This window comes from Phyllobates terribilis, unplaced genomic scaffold (assembly GCF_046119375.1).
Source record: "Phyllobates terribilis strain yellow unplaced genomic scaffold, ASM4611937v1 Scaffold_3__8_contigs__length_932513732, whole genome shotgun sequence".
NCBI classification, from domain to species: Eukaryota; Metazoa; Chordata; class Amphibia; order Anura; family Dendrobatidae; genus Phyllobates; species Phyllobates terribilis.
Window position 1 is genome coordinate 454,106,866 of NW_027362763.1, and position 17,888 is coordinate 454,124,753.

The 17,888-nt window shown below is 46.0% G+C and overlaps 1 protein-coding gene across 2 annotated transcripts in view; it reads right to left on the reverse strand.

Moving 5' to 3' along the window:
• ASCC3 (activating signal cointegrator 1 complex subunit 3) overlaps positions 1-17,888 on the reverse strand; it is a 702,790-nt gene that overhangs the window by 447,354 nt on the left and 237,548 nt on the right. For both annotated transcript variants that reach the window (XM_073675761.1, XM_073675762.1), the window contains exon 12: positions 9,506-9,682. In XM_073675761.1, the coding sequence (XP_073531862.1) occupies positions 9,506-9,682 (177 nt within the window). The remainder of the gene's footprint in view (positions 1-9,505; positions 9,683-17,888) is intronic.

A 17,888-nucleotide genomic window follows, 5' to 3' on the forward strand; every position in this document is an offset into this window, starting at 1 on the left:
TTGAAAACCTAATAAAAACTAACAATAATAATCTACAAACAAAGAACCCCCCACTCAGTTTCCTTCCCCACCCACACCCCCCACTTGATCCCAAAGCAGCTCTCCGGGATGGACCAGGAAGTAGTTCTGTTCTTCTCTTTTGATGGTAATGCAGATCAAACAAAGATGCAGGTATCTTTAGTGTTAAAGTGTAAATAAAACTTTGGAGAACTTTTTATATACAGGGTGGGCCATTTATATGGATACACCTAAATAAAATGGGAATGGTTGGTGATATCAACTTGCTGTTTGTGGCACATTAGTATATGGGAGGGGAAAACCTTTCCTGATGGGTGGTGACCATGGTGGCCATTTTGAAGTCGGCCATTTTGGATCCAACTTTATTTTTTTCAATGGGAAGAGGGTCATGTGACACATCAAACTTATTGAGAACTTTATAAGAAAAACAATGGTGTGCTTAGTTTTAACTTAACTTTATTCTTTCATGAGTTATTTACAAGTTTACAAGTGTTGGATTGTCAATGCAACCCTCTTCTCCCACTCTTGACACACTGATAGCAACACCACAGAAGAAATGCTAGCACAGGCTTCCAGTATCCGTTGTTTCAGATGCTGCACATCTCGTATCTTCACAGCATAGACAATTGCCTTCAGATGACCCCAAAGATAAAAGTCTAAGGGGGTTAGATCGGGAGACCTTGGTGGCCATTCAACTGGCCCACGACGACCAATCCACTTTCAAGGAAACTGTTCATGTAAGAATGCTCGGACCAGACACCCATAATGTGGTGGCACACCATCTTGTTGGAAAAACTCAGTTTCCTCGAAGTTGAGTGGGAGAAGAGGGTTGCATTGACAATCCAACACAATAGGCAGCACTTTGAACACATTTTATAAGTGGTCATAAACTTGTAAGTAACTCATGAAAGAATAAAGTTACGTTAAAACCAAGCACACCATTGTTTTTCTTATGAAATTCTCAATAAGCTTGATATGTCTTCCCATTGAAAAAAATAAAGTTGGATCCAAAATGGCCACCACGATCACCACCCATCTGGAAAAGTTTTCCACCTCCCATATACTAATGTGCCGCACACAGGAAGTTGATATCACCAACCATTCTGTAGCGTCGGCGTCCCTGCCCTCTGCTAGGCAGGGACGCTGTTCCCCTCACCTCTCTGCTCCGAGCCCGGCGTCCTCCTCCCGCTCTGCTGGCAGCGCGCGCTCCTTCCCGGCCACTGTGCTTAGGGCGCGCGCGCGCACGCTCCCTCCCTCTTAAAGGGGCCGCGCGCGCCGTCCTAAGGAGTCCCCGGCCAATGGCCGGAGGACTTCACCATATATAAGGCACCTCCTCCAAAATGGAGGTGCCCGAGCAATGTTGTTGCACTGTTCACTACTCTGCTTCAGCCCTCAGGTCCCGTTGCCAGTTACCTGCCAGTTACCTGCCTGATTCCTGCCAGAGTCCTGCCAGTTTGCTGTCTGTTTCCTGCCTGATATTCCTGCTACCTGCTTGCTAGCCTGAGGTCCGACGGTCTGCCTTCCTACTCCTGTCAGTCTGTCTATGGACCAGCTTGCCCGCTCACCTGGGAGCGCTCCTCTGCTACCTGCCTGCTAGCCTACCTGGAGGCTCCGCCGTCACGTGCTGTGATCACCTGCTATTCCAGAGACTCTTGCCCGCTCACCTGGGAGCGCTCCTCCGCTACCTGCCTGCTTGCCTACCTGGAGGCTCCGCCGTCACGTGCTGTGACCACCTGCTATTCCAGAGACTCTTGCCCGCTCACCTGGGAGTGCTCCTCCGCTACCTGCCTGCTTGCCTACCTGGAGGCTCTGCCGTCACGTGCTGTGACCACCTGCTATTCCAGAGACTCTCGCTTGCTCACCTGGGAGCACACATCTTCCATCTGCCTGCTAGCCTACCTGGAGGTTCAGCCATCACGGGTCGTACCTGCCCTTTGCCCAGAGACTGCCCCGGTCACTTGCCGTGACCTCCTGCCCGTTCACCCAGAGACTGTCCCGGTCACCTGCTGTGACTGCCTGCCCGTCTTCCCTGGTCGCCACCCGCTCCCTTACAAGGACCGCCCCCTTGTATAGTAGCTCAGAGGTTCCGCCTACCAGACCCGTTACAGTTTGCTCGGGCCGTGGAACCCGGTGGCACCCAAGCTCCCTCGCTCTCGGACCTCTGTCATGAACTGTCCCGTCAGAGGTCCCAACAGGAGTCCATCCTGGGTCACCTGCGGAATGTCAATTCTCGCCTGGACACTCTGACTGCTCCACCAGCAACCACCGCCAGTGCCATGACTCGCAACCCGGCAGCTCCGCTGCCCACCAATACCATGGTATCCTACCCCGGACCCCGGCTTTCTGCACCTCCTCGCTTCGGAGGCGACTCCGCTCAGGCTCGGGGCTTCATAAATCAGTGCACCCTGCACTTTGAACTCCTGTCCCACCAGTTTAACTCCGACCGGGTCAAAATTGCCTTCATCATGTCCCATCTCACCGGGGAGGACCTGGCCTGGCTAAATCCTCTATGGGAGAGAGGAGACCCCCTGGTTTCCGATTTGCCTGCCTTTCTCATGGCTTTCCGGAAAGTCTTCGACGAACCCGGACGGAAGACCTCATCCGCATCATCTCTGCTACGCCTCCACCAGGGAAATCTCACCGTGGGCCAATATGCCATACGGTTCCGTACCCTTGCCTCGGAGCTGGCTTGGGATAACGACGCTCTGGTATCTGTCTTCTGGGAGGGTCTGTCCGGCCGTATTAAAGATGAACTCGCCGGTCGGGACATTCCAACCACTCTCGATGACTTAATAACCCTTGCCACCCGGATTGACCTACGGTTCCAGGAGCGTGCCAAAGAGGTCACCCGTGAGAGGAGGTTTCCACGTCTAGCTCCTACTTTTCAGAAACCCGTCACTCCCTCCGTTTCTCCCCTGGTACACTCTCCTGAGCCTATGCAGGTCGACCAGACCAAGATGGTCAAAACCCGTCAGGACTTACGCCGTGCCGAAGGGAGCTGCTTCTACTGTGGCAGTAAGGAGCACCGGATCCGTACCTGCCTGGAGAGGTCGGGAAACGCCTATGTCTAGGTTCGCTCAGAGAGGTCCACCTAGACAAGAATAAATCCTCTCCATCTCTGCTACTGTCAGTCTCTATTATCTGCGGGGAGAATCGTTATTTCGAACTAGCCCAACTTGACTCTGGAGCGGCCGGGAATCTTATTTCACAGTCCCTGGTAGAAAAATACCGCATTCCCACCAAACCTCTGGCTGTACCATTATCTGTCGCTGCTGTGGATGGGGGCCTCTTACCACGTCCCATCCAACTCATCACCGAATCCATAACTCTGCAGGTGGGAATGCTGCATTCTGAGAGCATCTCTTTTCATGTTCTACCTGGACTCTCTCACGCCCTCTTACTAGGTCTACCTTGGCTCCAGAGACATGCACTCGTGCTTGACTGGCAGACCGGAGAAGTCCTTCGCTGGGGACAGGACTGTCATAAGACTTGTTTGGTTCCTGTTCATCCCGTCCGTCCTTCTCCAACCCCAACTAATCTACCTGGACTTCCGATTCCCTATTGGTCATTTGCTGATGTCTTTAATAAAAAGGAGGCAGAGACATTACCCCCTCATAGACCATACGACTGTCCTATCGACCTGTTACCCGGTACTACTCCTCCCCGTGGGCGTATTTACCCATTGTCCGCTGCTGAGACCCGGTCGATGTCCGAATATATTGAGGAGAATTTGGCCAGGGGATTCATCCGGAAATCTACCTCCCCGGCGGGAGCAGGCTTCTTCTTCGTAAAAAAGAAGGACGGCTCTCTCCGTCCCTGTATAGACTATAGAGGCCTTAACCAGATCACGGTGAAGAATAAGTACCCCCTTCCGCTCATTCCAGAATTATTTGATCGCCTGAGGGGGGCTAGAGTCTTCACCAAACTGGACCTCCGTGGGGCGTGCAACCTGGTCCGTATCCGTCAAGGGGATGAATGGAAGACTGCATTCAACACCCGGGACGGCCACTATGAATATCTGGTAATGCCCTTTGGTCTCTGTAACGCTCCTGCCGTCTTTCAAGAGTTGGTCAATGACATCTTCCGGGACCTTCTCTACTCCTGCGTTGTGGTGTACCTGGACGACATCTTGGTCTTCTCTCCGGATCTCCAGCCTCACCGGAGGGACGTTCGTCAGGTCCTGCTCAGGCTCAGGCAGAATCACCTCTTCGCTAAATATGAGAAGTGCCTCTTTGAGCAGACCTCGCTTCCGTGTTTGGGCTACATTATTTCTCAGACCGGCCTACGAATGGATCCAGAGAAACTGTCTGCCATCGAGAAATGGCCCCGACCGGAGGGGTTGAAGGCCATTCAGCGGTTCCTGGGCTTCGCCAACTACTACCGCCTCTTCATACCACACTTCTCTTCCCGGACTGCCCCAATTTCCGCGCTCACCCGTAAGGGTACTAATCCCAAGGAGTGGCCGTCCGAAGCAGAGGAGGCCTTTCTTTCCTTAAAACAGGCCTTCTCTTCCGCCCCGGTGCTGCATCGTCCGGACGGCAACAAGCAGTACTTCCTGGAGGTTGACGCCTCCTCCTCTGGAGCCGGAGCTGTACTTACTCAAAAATCATCTTCCGGGAGGATGGTAACTAGCGGCTTTTTCTCCAAACTCTTCTCCTCTTCTGAGCGCAATTATTCCATAGGAGACCGAGAGTTATTGGCCATCAAGCTGGCATTGGAGGAGTGGCGTTACCTACTCGAGGGGGCTCTTCATCCGGTAATAATTTACACTGACCACAAGAACTTGGCTTATCTCCAGCATGCCCAGAGACTTAACCCGCGCCAAGCCCGGTGGTCCTTGTTTTTTGCTCGCTTTGATTTTGTTCTACATTTTCGCCCGGCTGACAAGAACATCAAAGCGGACGCCTTGTCCCGATCCTTTCTGGTATCCGACCTCGAGGAGGAACCTAAACATATCATCGATCCTGCCAGAGTAATGCAGGTGGCTCCCGTGAGTCTAAATCGTCTCCCTCCCGGTAAGACGTTCGTATCGGTACCTGATCGGGAGAAGATCCTACACTGGGGTCATTCATCTAAACTAGCTGGCCACGCCGGTCAGAAAAAGACCCTCCAGCTTATTACCCGGCACTACTGGTGGCCTAACCTGCACAAGGATGTAACAGACTTTGTTTCTGCCTGTGTGTCCTGCGCCCGCAACAAAGTTCCGAGACACCTGCCAGCCAGTCGCCTCCTTCCTCTGCCAGTACCTGCTGCCCCCTGGCAGCATATAGCGATGGACTTCATAACTGATCTTCCCGTCTCTGCCGGTTGTACGGTCATTTGGGTGGTAGCTGACCGCTTTTCCAAGATGGCTCACTTCATTCCCCTGCCAGGCCTCCCGTCTGCACCCGAGCTGGCTAAAGACTTTATCCGCCACATCTTCCGTCTTCATGGCCTGCCCCGTCACATCGTGTCGGATCGTGGGGTACAGTTCACTTCTCGTTTCTGGAGAGCCACTTGTAAATTGCTAGACGTCACCCTGGATTTCTCCTCCGCTTACCACCCACAGTCTAATGGTCAAGTGGAGCGGATCAATCAGATCCTGACCAGTTACCTCCGGCACTTCGTTAATGCCCACCATTCTGACTGGGTGGATCTCCTGCCATGGGCCGAATTCTCGTACAACAATCACGAGAGCGAATCCTCCTCCAAATCCCCGGTTTTTGTAGTCTTCGGTCAGCATCCTCGGATCCCGTTTCCCGTCTCCACCTCGGTGGACAATCCGGCTGCGGAATCTCTTGTTAACAAATTTTCCTCCATATGGGAGAGTACCCGGTCCGCACTCCATCTGTCATCCGAGCGTATGAAAAGACATGCTGACAAAAAACGTCTGGATCCTCCTCAATTCCGTCCAGGGAATAAGGTCTGGCTCTCGTCCAAGTATGTCCGGCTCAAGATTCCTTCCTATAAGTTAGGGCCTCGGTTCATCGGTCCTCTGGAGGTCATCAGTCAGATCAACCCGGTGGCCTATAAATTGAAACTCCCGGCCAACTTGCGGATCCCTAACTCCTTCCATGTATCTCTCCTCAAACCCGTGGTACTTAACTCTTTTTCCAAGTCTACAGATACGCCTCCTGCTCCGGTTTCCGCTGAAAACGAATTTGAGGTAGAGAACATTCTGGCCACCAAAAGGGTAAGAGGGAAGACCTTTTTTCTAGTAGATTGGAAGGGGTTTGGTCCTGAAGAGAGAACGTGGGAGCCCCGGGAGAACATCCATGCCCCTCTCATCCTTACTAAATTTCTGTCTGGCCTAAAAAAGGGGGGGCCTAAAGGGGGGGGTACTGTAGCGTCGGCGTCCCTGCCCTCTGCTAGGCAGGGACGCTGTTCCCCTCACCCCTCTGCTCCGAGCCCGGCGTCCTCCTCCCGCTCTGCTGGCAGCGCGCGCTCCTTCCCGGCCACTGTGCTTAGGGCGCGCGCGCGCTCCCTCCCTCTTAAAGGGGCCGCGCGCGCCGTCCTAAGGAGTCCCCGGCCAATGGCCGGAGGACTTCACCATATATAAGGCACCTCCTCCAAAATGGAGGTGCCCGAGCAATGTTGTTGCACTATTCACTACTCTGCTTCAGCCCTCAGGTCCCGTTGCCAGTTACCTGCCAGTTACCTGCCTGATTCCTGCCAGAGTCCTGCCAGTTTGCTGTCTGTTTCCTGCCTGATATTCCTGCTACCTGCTTGCTAGCCTGAGGTCCGACGGTCTGCCTTCCTACTCCTGTCAGTCTGTCTATGGACCAGCTTGCCCGCTCACCTGGGAGCGCTCCTCTGCTACCTGCCTGCTAGCCTACCTGGAGGCTCTGCCGTCACGTGCTGTGACCACCTGCTATTCCAGAGACTCTTGCCTGCTCACCTGGGAGCGCTCCTCCGCTACCTGCCTGCTTGCCTACCTGGAGGCTCCGCCGTCACGTGCTGTGACCACCTGCTATTCCAGAGACTCTTGCCCGCTCACCTGGGAGTGCTCCTCCGCTACCTGCCTGCTTGCCTACCTGGAGGCTCTGCCGTCACGTGCTGTGACCACCTGCTATTCCAGAGACTCTCGCTTGCTCACCTGGGAGCACACATCTTCCATCTGCCTGCTAGCCTACCTGGAGGTTCAGCCATCACGGGTCGTACCTGCCCTTTGCCCAGAGACTGCCCCGGTCACTTGCCGTGACCTCCTGCCCGTTCACCCAGAGACTGTCCCGGTCACCTGCTGTGACTGACTGCCCATCTTCCCTGGTCGCCACCCGCTCCCTTACAAGGACCGCCCCCTTGTATAGTAGCTCAGAGGTTCCGCCTACCAGACCCGTTACACATTCCTATTTTATTTAGGTGTATCCATATAAATGGCCCACCCGGTATTGTAGGTTCTATGATTCTGGGCCGATCAGTGGGGTCCAAGTCCTGAAGATGCATAAATGCATCTATGTTGTTCTATGATACATAAATGCATCTTTGTTGTTCTATGATACATAAATGCATCTATAATGTTCTATGTTTCTATAGAGGAAACATGAGAAGCAATGGAATGAAACAAAGGGAGAAAATACAGATTAGATATTTGAAAAAGCTTTTTGACTGTGAGGGTGATCAATGAGTGGAACAGGCTGCCACGAGAGGTGGAGAGTTCTCCTTCAATGGAAGTCTTCAAACAGAGGCTGGACAGACATCTGGCTGAGATGGTTTAGTGAAGCCTGCATTGAGCAGGGGGTTGGACACGATGACCCTGGAGGTCTCTTCCAACTCCAACATTCTATGATTCAATGTCTGAGGTAATTGGTAAGGGTCTCATGATTCAAATCCCAACAATTTGCATAGAATTATAGGGCCTACAGCATACTAAAAAATCCTCAAACACTTTAATTGCTCTTTAACCTACAGGCTAAATTAAGATTGTTCACTTTCACTCTTTAGCAATCAAAGCTTAGGATTTTGTATTTTTTTTTGTTCAATAAACTACTGAATATGATGTCTTCATTTGTAAGTTGTTCCTAAATACATTTGCATACAATTGGCATTAAAATCGTTATATCAGTAAAAAGTGTGAAAAAATCATTTGTATACTGTTTCTGTTTTTTTTAGCCGCACACTATAAATGAGTTGTCAAAATGACATTGCTTCTTTATTTTGCAATTATCTCCACACATAAACTATATATACAACAGAATGTTATAGTGTCTTTCTTAAAGAGTTCTGCATACCCTAATCTACTGGTTACCTGCTTTTAAAGGGAATCTTTCACCAGGTGGTTGCTAATCTACCTTAGAGCAGGATTATGTAGGGACCACGACCCTCTCTCCAATGATGTATCACTTACTGGGTTGCTTGCTGTAGTTTTGATTTAAAAAAAATCTATTTATCTGCTACAGATCTACCAATTCTCGGAATGCTGAGCTCTGTATAACCCCGCTCCTACCACTGATTGGCAGCTTACTGCATACTCTGAACATAGGCAGAGAGCTGTCAATCAGTGGGGGCGGGATTATACGGAGCTCATGAATATAAAGGACTACATGACAGCAGGTTTACTAGTCCTGTAATGATAATCTCCTGCTTACAAAACTGTGTTTTTATAAAAACTGCAGCAAGCAGCCCAATATATGACACATCACTGGAATAAAGGTCTCTGCCCTGTGGTAGATCGGCTCACTCGGCTGCACACGGAAGTAGACATGGAACAATGTCTCTTTAAATTTCTTATTGGTTTATTAAAAAGAAGGCATAAGCCAATGTAGAGTTCATAAAAATAAAAACGGCCCTTTTGGCATAACGGCATAGCAAAAGAAAAATGTACAGCACAGTCCTTACACCTGCCAGGGTCCGACCACTCAGTATTAGCAAAAACACTCAGGTTAGCACAAACACAAGCTCCTCTGTCTGGAGCTAGCTGCTCCAGATACTGAACACCACATGACTCAACAGGCTGTCTATTTGTATCCCAGACCACACCCCAGGGTGGAGATATGGTGAACAGCCTCCCACCCGCTCTACAGCTGTTCATATAAAACATGGCCCATTAAAAATGGCTAATTAACCCTCTCGGCATATAACATGCTGAAGAAAACTACCAGGTTTCACATCACTGAAGCCAACAGCCTCAGTGAAACATATCTCCCCTCCAGCAATCTGCCAGTGACTTTTTCACAGCCCCTAAATTATTATGCTGCACTCCGATAAAGCAGAAAAACTGGTGTCAGATTAGCTTTAACTCTTGAGCGCTGTATATGTGAACTCTCCAATATTGGACATGCCGATGCAGGGATACCAATTATGTGCACTATAGCTATTAAATGCATTATGTATATTAATAAATATTTTTTTTCATTAGTGTGTTTTTTGGGCATTTTTTTTATACTTTTTACTCCAACGTTGTTATTACAGATGTGACATCATTTTCAGAGCAGAAAGTAAGTATTTCCAAACTATGGTAGCATAGTTACATTTAATTACACATTTTTTTTAACTTAACATTTAAACTTGCCTTGTTGTTTGACTTTATTCCAATGAATGTCTGCCCAAGAGGAACAGGTCGGAATCGCCCATCAAAGTAGAAAAGGCCAATATAAGGATTGACATGAAGAAAAGTAGCAACGTCCAAGTAGTTGGGTAAAGTAGCTGAAAGACCCAAGATCCTTATCATACTTTGTGTTGATTCCACCTTAAACAATGACAACAGAATAGGTTAATATATGTAAGAAAGACATTTACAACTAATTTAAATGCATTTCTGAATATACTAGACTTCTTTTCTCAATGTTCCTTTATGAGGTGAGTGACCTGCGAACCTCCAAGACTTTTTGTTTCCAATTATAATTTCATGAAAAAAATTGTAAGCGACAAGTAAAAAAAAAAGTTAGATTTATTTTACATGAGCATTTCATTGACCCCCCAGCCAAATGATGTTTATGGAAAGTGAAAAAGTAAAAACTATTCTTTTTTTTTACATATAAAGTTAGCAAGACATTTATTGATTCTTTTTCATAAACAAAAGCAAATATGGACCGGTCAAAGGGAAATCTCCGAAGAAGAATTTGAGTGTGTTTTTGAGTGTGTTTTTGGTAACATGTATCTTGCAATATTTTATGGGTGTGCTTGCTTTTGAACTCACATGCTAAATTTAAAAGTGCAAATTCCACTAAAAATAGATACTGCAGCGGCACTCAGCATATTTCTTAAAGCTTTATTCAATGCAGCATACGTAGGTAAAACCAGAAGAGCGGCGCTCCCTTGTGACCAACGCCATTTAGCATGCACTTTTCTCAAGGCATTCGTATAGCGTGTGTGCAGTCGAAACAGCGTTGGCGAGATCCTCTTGTTTTACCTGCTTATGCTGCATTGAATAAATATTTGAGAAGAATGATGAGTGACGCTGCATTTGCTATCTTTACTGGAATAAACTTGGACTATCTTTTGAGCTGAGCACCATCATGATCTAAGAAGGCCAGCCCACATAAAAACCGCAGGCGGATCATTGTGGGATCTACCCATACAATTGCATGCCGATTGAGGACTAACCACAGTGCTGCCGAGTCTTTCTTTCGTTGTGGATATGAAAAGTGCAGTTTTGCATGATTCAGACTTCATAACAAGACAGTTGTGAATATGCACAAGTATGTACTATATTGTAAGAGATATTAGAATGGTATAGCAGTTTTCTATTAAAAAAAAACATGTTAAAAAAAACTTAATCTTTAACATTACAACACTTACTTCAAATACATATTAATCAAATATCAAATGATTTTTCTCAGTATTAAAACCATGCATGTACTTTAACAAAGTGAGCGCAAAAACTTCAAAATCTGGTTAGATTCTCTTCTCTAGGACGTATTAAAGGGGTTTTCCCATGAACAAAAGTTGATTTTAATCAACAGATCTTGGAATAATAATATCTTCCACAATTGGATGTGTTTAAATAAAATGTTCCTGTGCTGAGATAATCTTATAAATGTGCCCCTGCTGTGTACTGTGTAATTGCTGTGTCTGACCGTACAGGGACAAGGTCTGAACATACCACAGCTCCTGGGCAGGGGAGGAAACAAAAGAGATTATACAGATATTACAGCAGAGGATCACAGCTAATACTTTCTGTGAGGTAAAACATTTCACTGACATTTTAAACAATGTTTTATTTCAAATGTTTACTTCAATGTTTCCAAGGCAACTAGCTATAAACTAGGAAAAGAAAGGGTGTAAATATTTTGCAAACAGATGCAAATTTTAATATGCAGTAAAATATAAAATTGTTTGTAATTACAAGACCTATCTGACAATATCCAGTTGTTAAACAAAACAAACAAACAAAAAAAAACCTTTAAGTCATTCTCGCATTTTGCAGCTTTTTGTTATGATCTGCAACAAGTACTAAGGAAAGAAAGGGGAAAGCTATCCCTACAGTAATACTAAGCTGAATCCCTACGATGTAGCGGGCTGCCTGTTCCTAGCGAACAGACCCGCCTTAGTCCTCGGCTAGTCTGAACGAAGACCTATAGAAATAAGGGAGGGGTCCCTAAAAGAACTAAGGACTGGGACAAAAATGGGACACCTCCTGAACAGAGAATTTGTTGCAGAACACAAAAAGATAAACTGACAAAAAGGTACTAGAGGTCCCAGAAGGAGCAAGCGCACTGACAGAGATAGGCACAGAAGCACCTGGCTAGCAAAGCAGTCAAACAACACTGAAGTCCAGCACAGCCAAAAGGGCGGAGCTGGAATATATAGGCAGATGGTCACGTGACCGCAAAACACAAGATGGAAAAAACAAACAGGAGGGTTCTAACACTTTTAAAGTAAACCTCTTATTTTTTTTGTGGTTGGAATCAAAAAAGGAGAAAGACAATGCCCTCATTCACATTAAACAGAAGTCGGCTGAGCCAGAACCTGCCGACCATTTTATGTGCATGGGGTGCATCACAACAGAAGAAGTCTGGGGAGAGAAGGATTGGGCAGTTTCATCTAAGCTTTATGGTCTTTTTTACTCTTTTGCAGAAAAATTGTAAATAACATTTTGCAAAGAAAACCAAAAGAGCCTTTTTTTTGTATCAGCACAACAAATTAAACCTAAACACTTTAGCACTAATTACAGAGCAGCTTTTCAAGAGTCAAATTTCCAAAATTAAGAAATAGTTGCATGTGAAGTACAGTCTCTATTACTGCAGAAAATGTCAAGCAGAACAGCAACCATTGACAGCAATTTGGCCAATTAGTCAACATGGTTATTTCTTTTCCTCATATGAGAATTTCCACCTAAAGATGTACACATAGCCAAATATTAGCAAATGTCGTGGTCAAGATCATGGTTCGGATTCTTGACTCACTATGTCATTATCGAATGAGGCTCTGGGGTAAACAAAAGCATCAAAGTCTAATGGCCAATTATTCCTTCAATGTCCTTATACAAATGCATGCCTGTCTCTGCTGATCATGTATGTGTAGTCGATGTGGAAAGAGAAAAATCCACTATCAGATATCTCTGGTGGATGCTTATTTGCCTTAAGAAACAAAACACTAGGGTCCTTAAAATGCAACATAATTGACCCTACTTTCCTCCAATGTTTTCCAGTGATGAAGCGTTGGACATCCCCAAACACAGTAATTTGTCTATTAGTTGTGCCAATATTGGCGAGTCCAGGCAGCATTCATGTATGGCTACCTTTACAACACTTCACACTAATAGTCTAGAGGTCTACAGAATAATCCACAATAAAGTGAACAGTATATATTCATATATATGCACACACACACACACACACACACACACACACACACACACAGTGCCTTGAAAAAATATTCACACCTACTGAACTTTTACATAATTTTTCACATTATACCCCAAAAGTTAAATGTATTTTATTGGAATTTTTTATGAATTACCAATACAAAGTAGCAACTATTTGTGAAGTGTAAAGGAAATGACACATGGTTTTCCACATATTTTAAAAACATAAATCTGAAAATTGTGACATGCATTTGTATTCAGCCCCCTGTTGTCTCATACCCCTGAGTGAAAAATTGCCTCCAGAAGTCACATAATTAGTAAATTAAGTCCACCTGTGTGTAATTTATTCACAGTATAATCGTAATTGTTCTGTGAAGGCCTCAAAGAATGGTTGAACATTAGGGATCAAACAGCACCATGAAAACCAAGGAACACACCAGACAGGTCAAGGACAAAGTTGTGGAGAAGGGTAAAGCAGAGTTTTGTTTTAAAAAATATCCCAAGTTCTGAACATCCCACAGAGAACTATTCAATCCATCATTCAAAGATGGAAGGAGTATGGAATAACTGTAAACCTACTAAGACATGGTCTTCCATGTAAACTGACATCCCAAGCAAGGAGAACACTAATTAGAGAAGCAGCCAAGAGGCCCAAGGTCAATCTGGAGGAGCTGCAGAGATCCACAGCTCAGGTGGGAGAATCTGTCCACAGGACAACTATTCGTTATATACTTCACAAATCTGGCCTTTATGGAAGAGTGTCAAGAAGAAAGCCATTTTTGAAAGCAAGCCATAAGAAGTCACATTTGCAGTTTGAAAAAGCCACAGCTAGCATGTGGAAGAAGGTGCTCTGGTCACAGGAGACCAAATGAAAACTTTTTGGGCTAATTGCAAAACGCTGTGTGGTAGAAAACTAACACTTTACATCACCCTGATAATACCAACCCCATCAAACATGGTGGCGGCGTCATCCTGTTTTGGGGATGATTTTCTTCAGCAAAGACAGGGAAGCTGGTCAGGGTTGATGGGAAGATGGATGGAGCTAAATACAGGGCAATCCTGGAGGAAAACCTGTTTGAGGCTGCAAAAGACTTGAGACTGGGGCGTAAGTTCACCTTCCAGAAGGACAGCGACCGTAAATATACTGCCAAAGCTACAATGGAATAGTTTAGATCAAAGCATATTCATGTAGCCCAGTCCCAGTCCAGACCTAAACCTCATTGAGAATCTGTTTCAAGACTTGAAAATTGCTGTTCACGGATGCTCTCCATCTAATCTCATTCAGCTAGAGCTAGTTTACAAAGAAGACTGGGAAAAATGTCAGCCTCTACATGTGCAAAGGTGGTGGAAACATACCACAAAAGACTTGCAGGAGTAATTGAAGCTAGAGGTGGTCCTACCAAGTATTGGCTCGGGGCTGGATACAAATGCAAGCCATGGTTTTCAGATTTATATTTTTTTAACATAATTAGATAACCATGTATAATTGTCTTTACACATCACAAATACTTGCTACTTTGTATTGGTATATCACATAAAATCCCAATAAAATACATTTAAGTTTGTGGGTGTAACATGAAAAAATTCAAAGGGTATGAATACTTTTTCAAGGAACTGCATATAGTTATGCCATTTATGATTCCATGTGATGTACAGTACAGACCAAAAGTTTGGACACACCTTCTCATTTAAAGATTTTTCTGTATTTTCATGACTATGAAAATTGTACATTCTCACTGAAGGCATCAAAACTATGAATTAACACATGTGGAATTATATACTTAACAAAAAGTGTGAAACAACTGAAAATATGTCTTATATTCTAGGCTCTTCAAAGTAGCCACCTTTTGATTTGCACACTCTTGGCATTCTCTTGATAAGCTTCAAGAGGTAGTCACCGGAAATGGTTTTCACTTCACAGGTGTGCCCTGTCAGGTTTAATAAGTGGGATTTCTTGCCTTATAAATGGGGTTGGGACCATCAGTTGTGTTGTGCAGAAGTCAGGTGGATACAAAGCTGATAGTCCTACTGAATAGACTGTTAGAATTTGTATTATGGCAAGAAAAAAGCAGCTAAGTAAAGAAAAACGAGTGGCGTGTCCAAACTTTTGGTCTGTACTGTATAAAAAAACAATATTTCATTTAGATTAAGCAGTAAGTGATCTAAGTCTTATGCAACTGCAGTGCATACAGCCATAATGAAGAATTCAGTAGTTCCAGATAGAAAGCAATATTGAGCTTAAAACACATACAACCAACCTTTCCTTTACTGTATAGGGAAATATCTTTAGGTTGCATGTTAGCACTAGATTGTATACACAAAGCAGCTGGAGGTCTCGAATCTGATTTAGTTGAAATATATCACTGGCATTTTTTTTACTTTTGTATTTTGTGCACATCCTATTGATATAAATGCAACACAGTACTTCAAACGTACCGACGCCTTCTTTACAAGTGATCTGCCGACCCCAATATCTTCCCTGTCTATGTTATATAGGCAGCTGACGGCACGCTAAGATGTTATGAAATGGACATTACAATTCAGCCTTGTTTTGACAGATATAAAATAACAAGCAGAACTCATGCTGCTCTGCTGAAACAACAGAATGGGGATGATCAATCTGTACAGTTCTCTACGCCGTAAAAATGCTATCAATCTAAAGGATATCTGTACACGTACAGATACTATCAGATGTATCCTATTACAACTATAACCAGCAAAAAAGAATTCTACACAATGACAAGAAGTATGAGAATACATTATTTTATGGATGTCTTTGGCAACTCAAGAACAATATAATTTTTTATCAAATCCTGGTAAATGCAACAAAACAAAGTATAAGATCCAAAATAATTCTTAGAAGGCCAGGGATATCAAACTCAAACACACAGAGGGCCAAAATGAAAAACTTTAACAAAGTCGCAGGCCAACTAGTATACAGTATAATGGGCCTCACATAGTCCTCCATACAGTATAATGAGCCCCACATAATCCTCCATACAGAATAATGGCCCCACATAGGGGTGATGGGCCCCACATAGTCTTCTATACAGAATAAAGGCCTCACATAGTCCCACATACAGTATAATGGGCCCCACATAGTCCTCCATACAGAATAATGGGCCCCACATAGTCCTCCATGCATAACAATGGCCCCACATAGTCCCACATACAGTATAATGGGCCCCACATAGTCCTCCATACAGTATAATGGGCCCCACATAGTCCTCCATGCAGGATAATGGCCACACATAGTCCCACATACAGTATAATGGGCCCCACATAGTCCTCCATACAGTATAATGAGCCCCACATAGTCCTCCATACAGTATAATGGCCCCACATAGGGGTGATTGGCCCCACATAGGGGTGATGGGCCCCACATAGTCCTCCATACAGAATAAAGGCCTCACATAGTCACACATACAGTATAATGGGCCCCACATAGTCCTCCATACAGAACAATGGGCCTCACATAGTCCTCCATACAGAATAATGGGCCCACATAGTCCTCCATACAGAATAATGGGCCCGCATAGTCCTCCATACAGAATTAATGTACCTCACAAAGTCATCCATACAGAATTAATGTACCTCCCAAAGTCCTCCATACAGAATAATGGGCCTCACATAGTTCTCCATACAGGATAATGGGCCCCACATAGTCCTCCATACAGAATAATGGCCTCACATAGTCCCACATACAGTATAATGGGCCCCACATAGTCCTCCATACAGAATTAATGGACCTCACATAGTCCTCCATACAGAATTAATGGACCTCACATAGTCCTCCATACAGTATAATGGACCCCACATAGTCCTCCATACAGAATAATGGTCCCATATAGTCCTCCATACAGAATAATGGCCACACATAGTACTCCATACAGAATAATGGCCCCACATACAGTATAATGGGCCCCACATAGATCTCCATACAGAATAATGGCCCCATATAGTCCTCTATACAGAATAATGGCCTCACATAGTCCCACATACAGAATAATGGCCACACATAGTACTCCATACAGTATAATGGCCCCACATACAGTATAATGGGCCCCACATAGATCTCCATACAGAATAATGGCCCCATATAGTCCTCTATACAGAATAATGGCCTCACATAGTCCCACATACAGTATAATGGGCCCCACATAGTCCTCCATACAGAATAATGGCCCCACATACAGTATAATGGGCCACACAAAGTCCTCCATACAAAATAATGGCCTCACAAAGTCCCACATACAGTATGAGTCCCACATAGAAGTGGCAGTTCTGGTGTTGCAGGCCAAATATAATCTCCCTGTGGGCCAGATCTGGCACACGGGCCAGAGTTTGACCTGTATGGCTTAGACCAGGGGTCTCAAACACGCAGCCCGCGGGCCGCATGCGGCCCCTGAGGCTGCTTTATGCGGCCCGCAGGCACAGACCCCTTGACGATCCCGACCTGGTCCAGGAGGAGCCGCCGACAGCAGCGCTGAATTGCCACACAGAGACTGTTTCCCAGCACAGCATTTCCAATGCCAGCCGCTGGCCAATCAGAGGCCAGCAGCTGATATCTGCGTGTCGGCGCAGCGAGTATGACGTCATTGCCATATGCAGATGTCAGCTGCTGGCCTCTGATTGGCCGGCGGCTGACATTGAAAATGCTGTGCTGGGAGACAGTCTCTGTGCGGCAATGCAGCGCTGCTGTCGGCGGCTCCTCCTGGACCAGGTCGGGATCGTCAAGGGGTCGGACTCTGTGGTGCCTGCGGGCCACATCTGCAGGAAGGCCGCCGAGGGAACGGAGGACAGGTGAGAATCATCTTTTTTTTTTTCTATTTTATGTGTGTGAAGAACAGCACAGGGGGCACAGAGCCACAACATGGGGACCGGGATGGGGCACAGAGCCACAAGAGGGGACCTGGATGGGGCACATAGCCACAAGAGGGGACCTGGATGGGGCACATAGCCACAGGATGGGGCACAGAGCCTCAAGATGTGGACCTGGATGGGGCACATAGCCTCAAGATGTGGACCTGGATGGGGCACATAGCCACAAGATGGGGACCTGGATGGGGCACAGAGCCACAAGATGGGGACCAGAGCCACAACATGGGGACCTGGATGGGGCACATAGCCACAAGATGGGGACCTG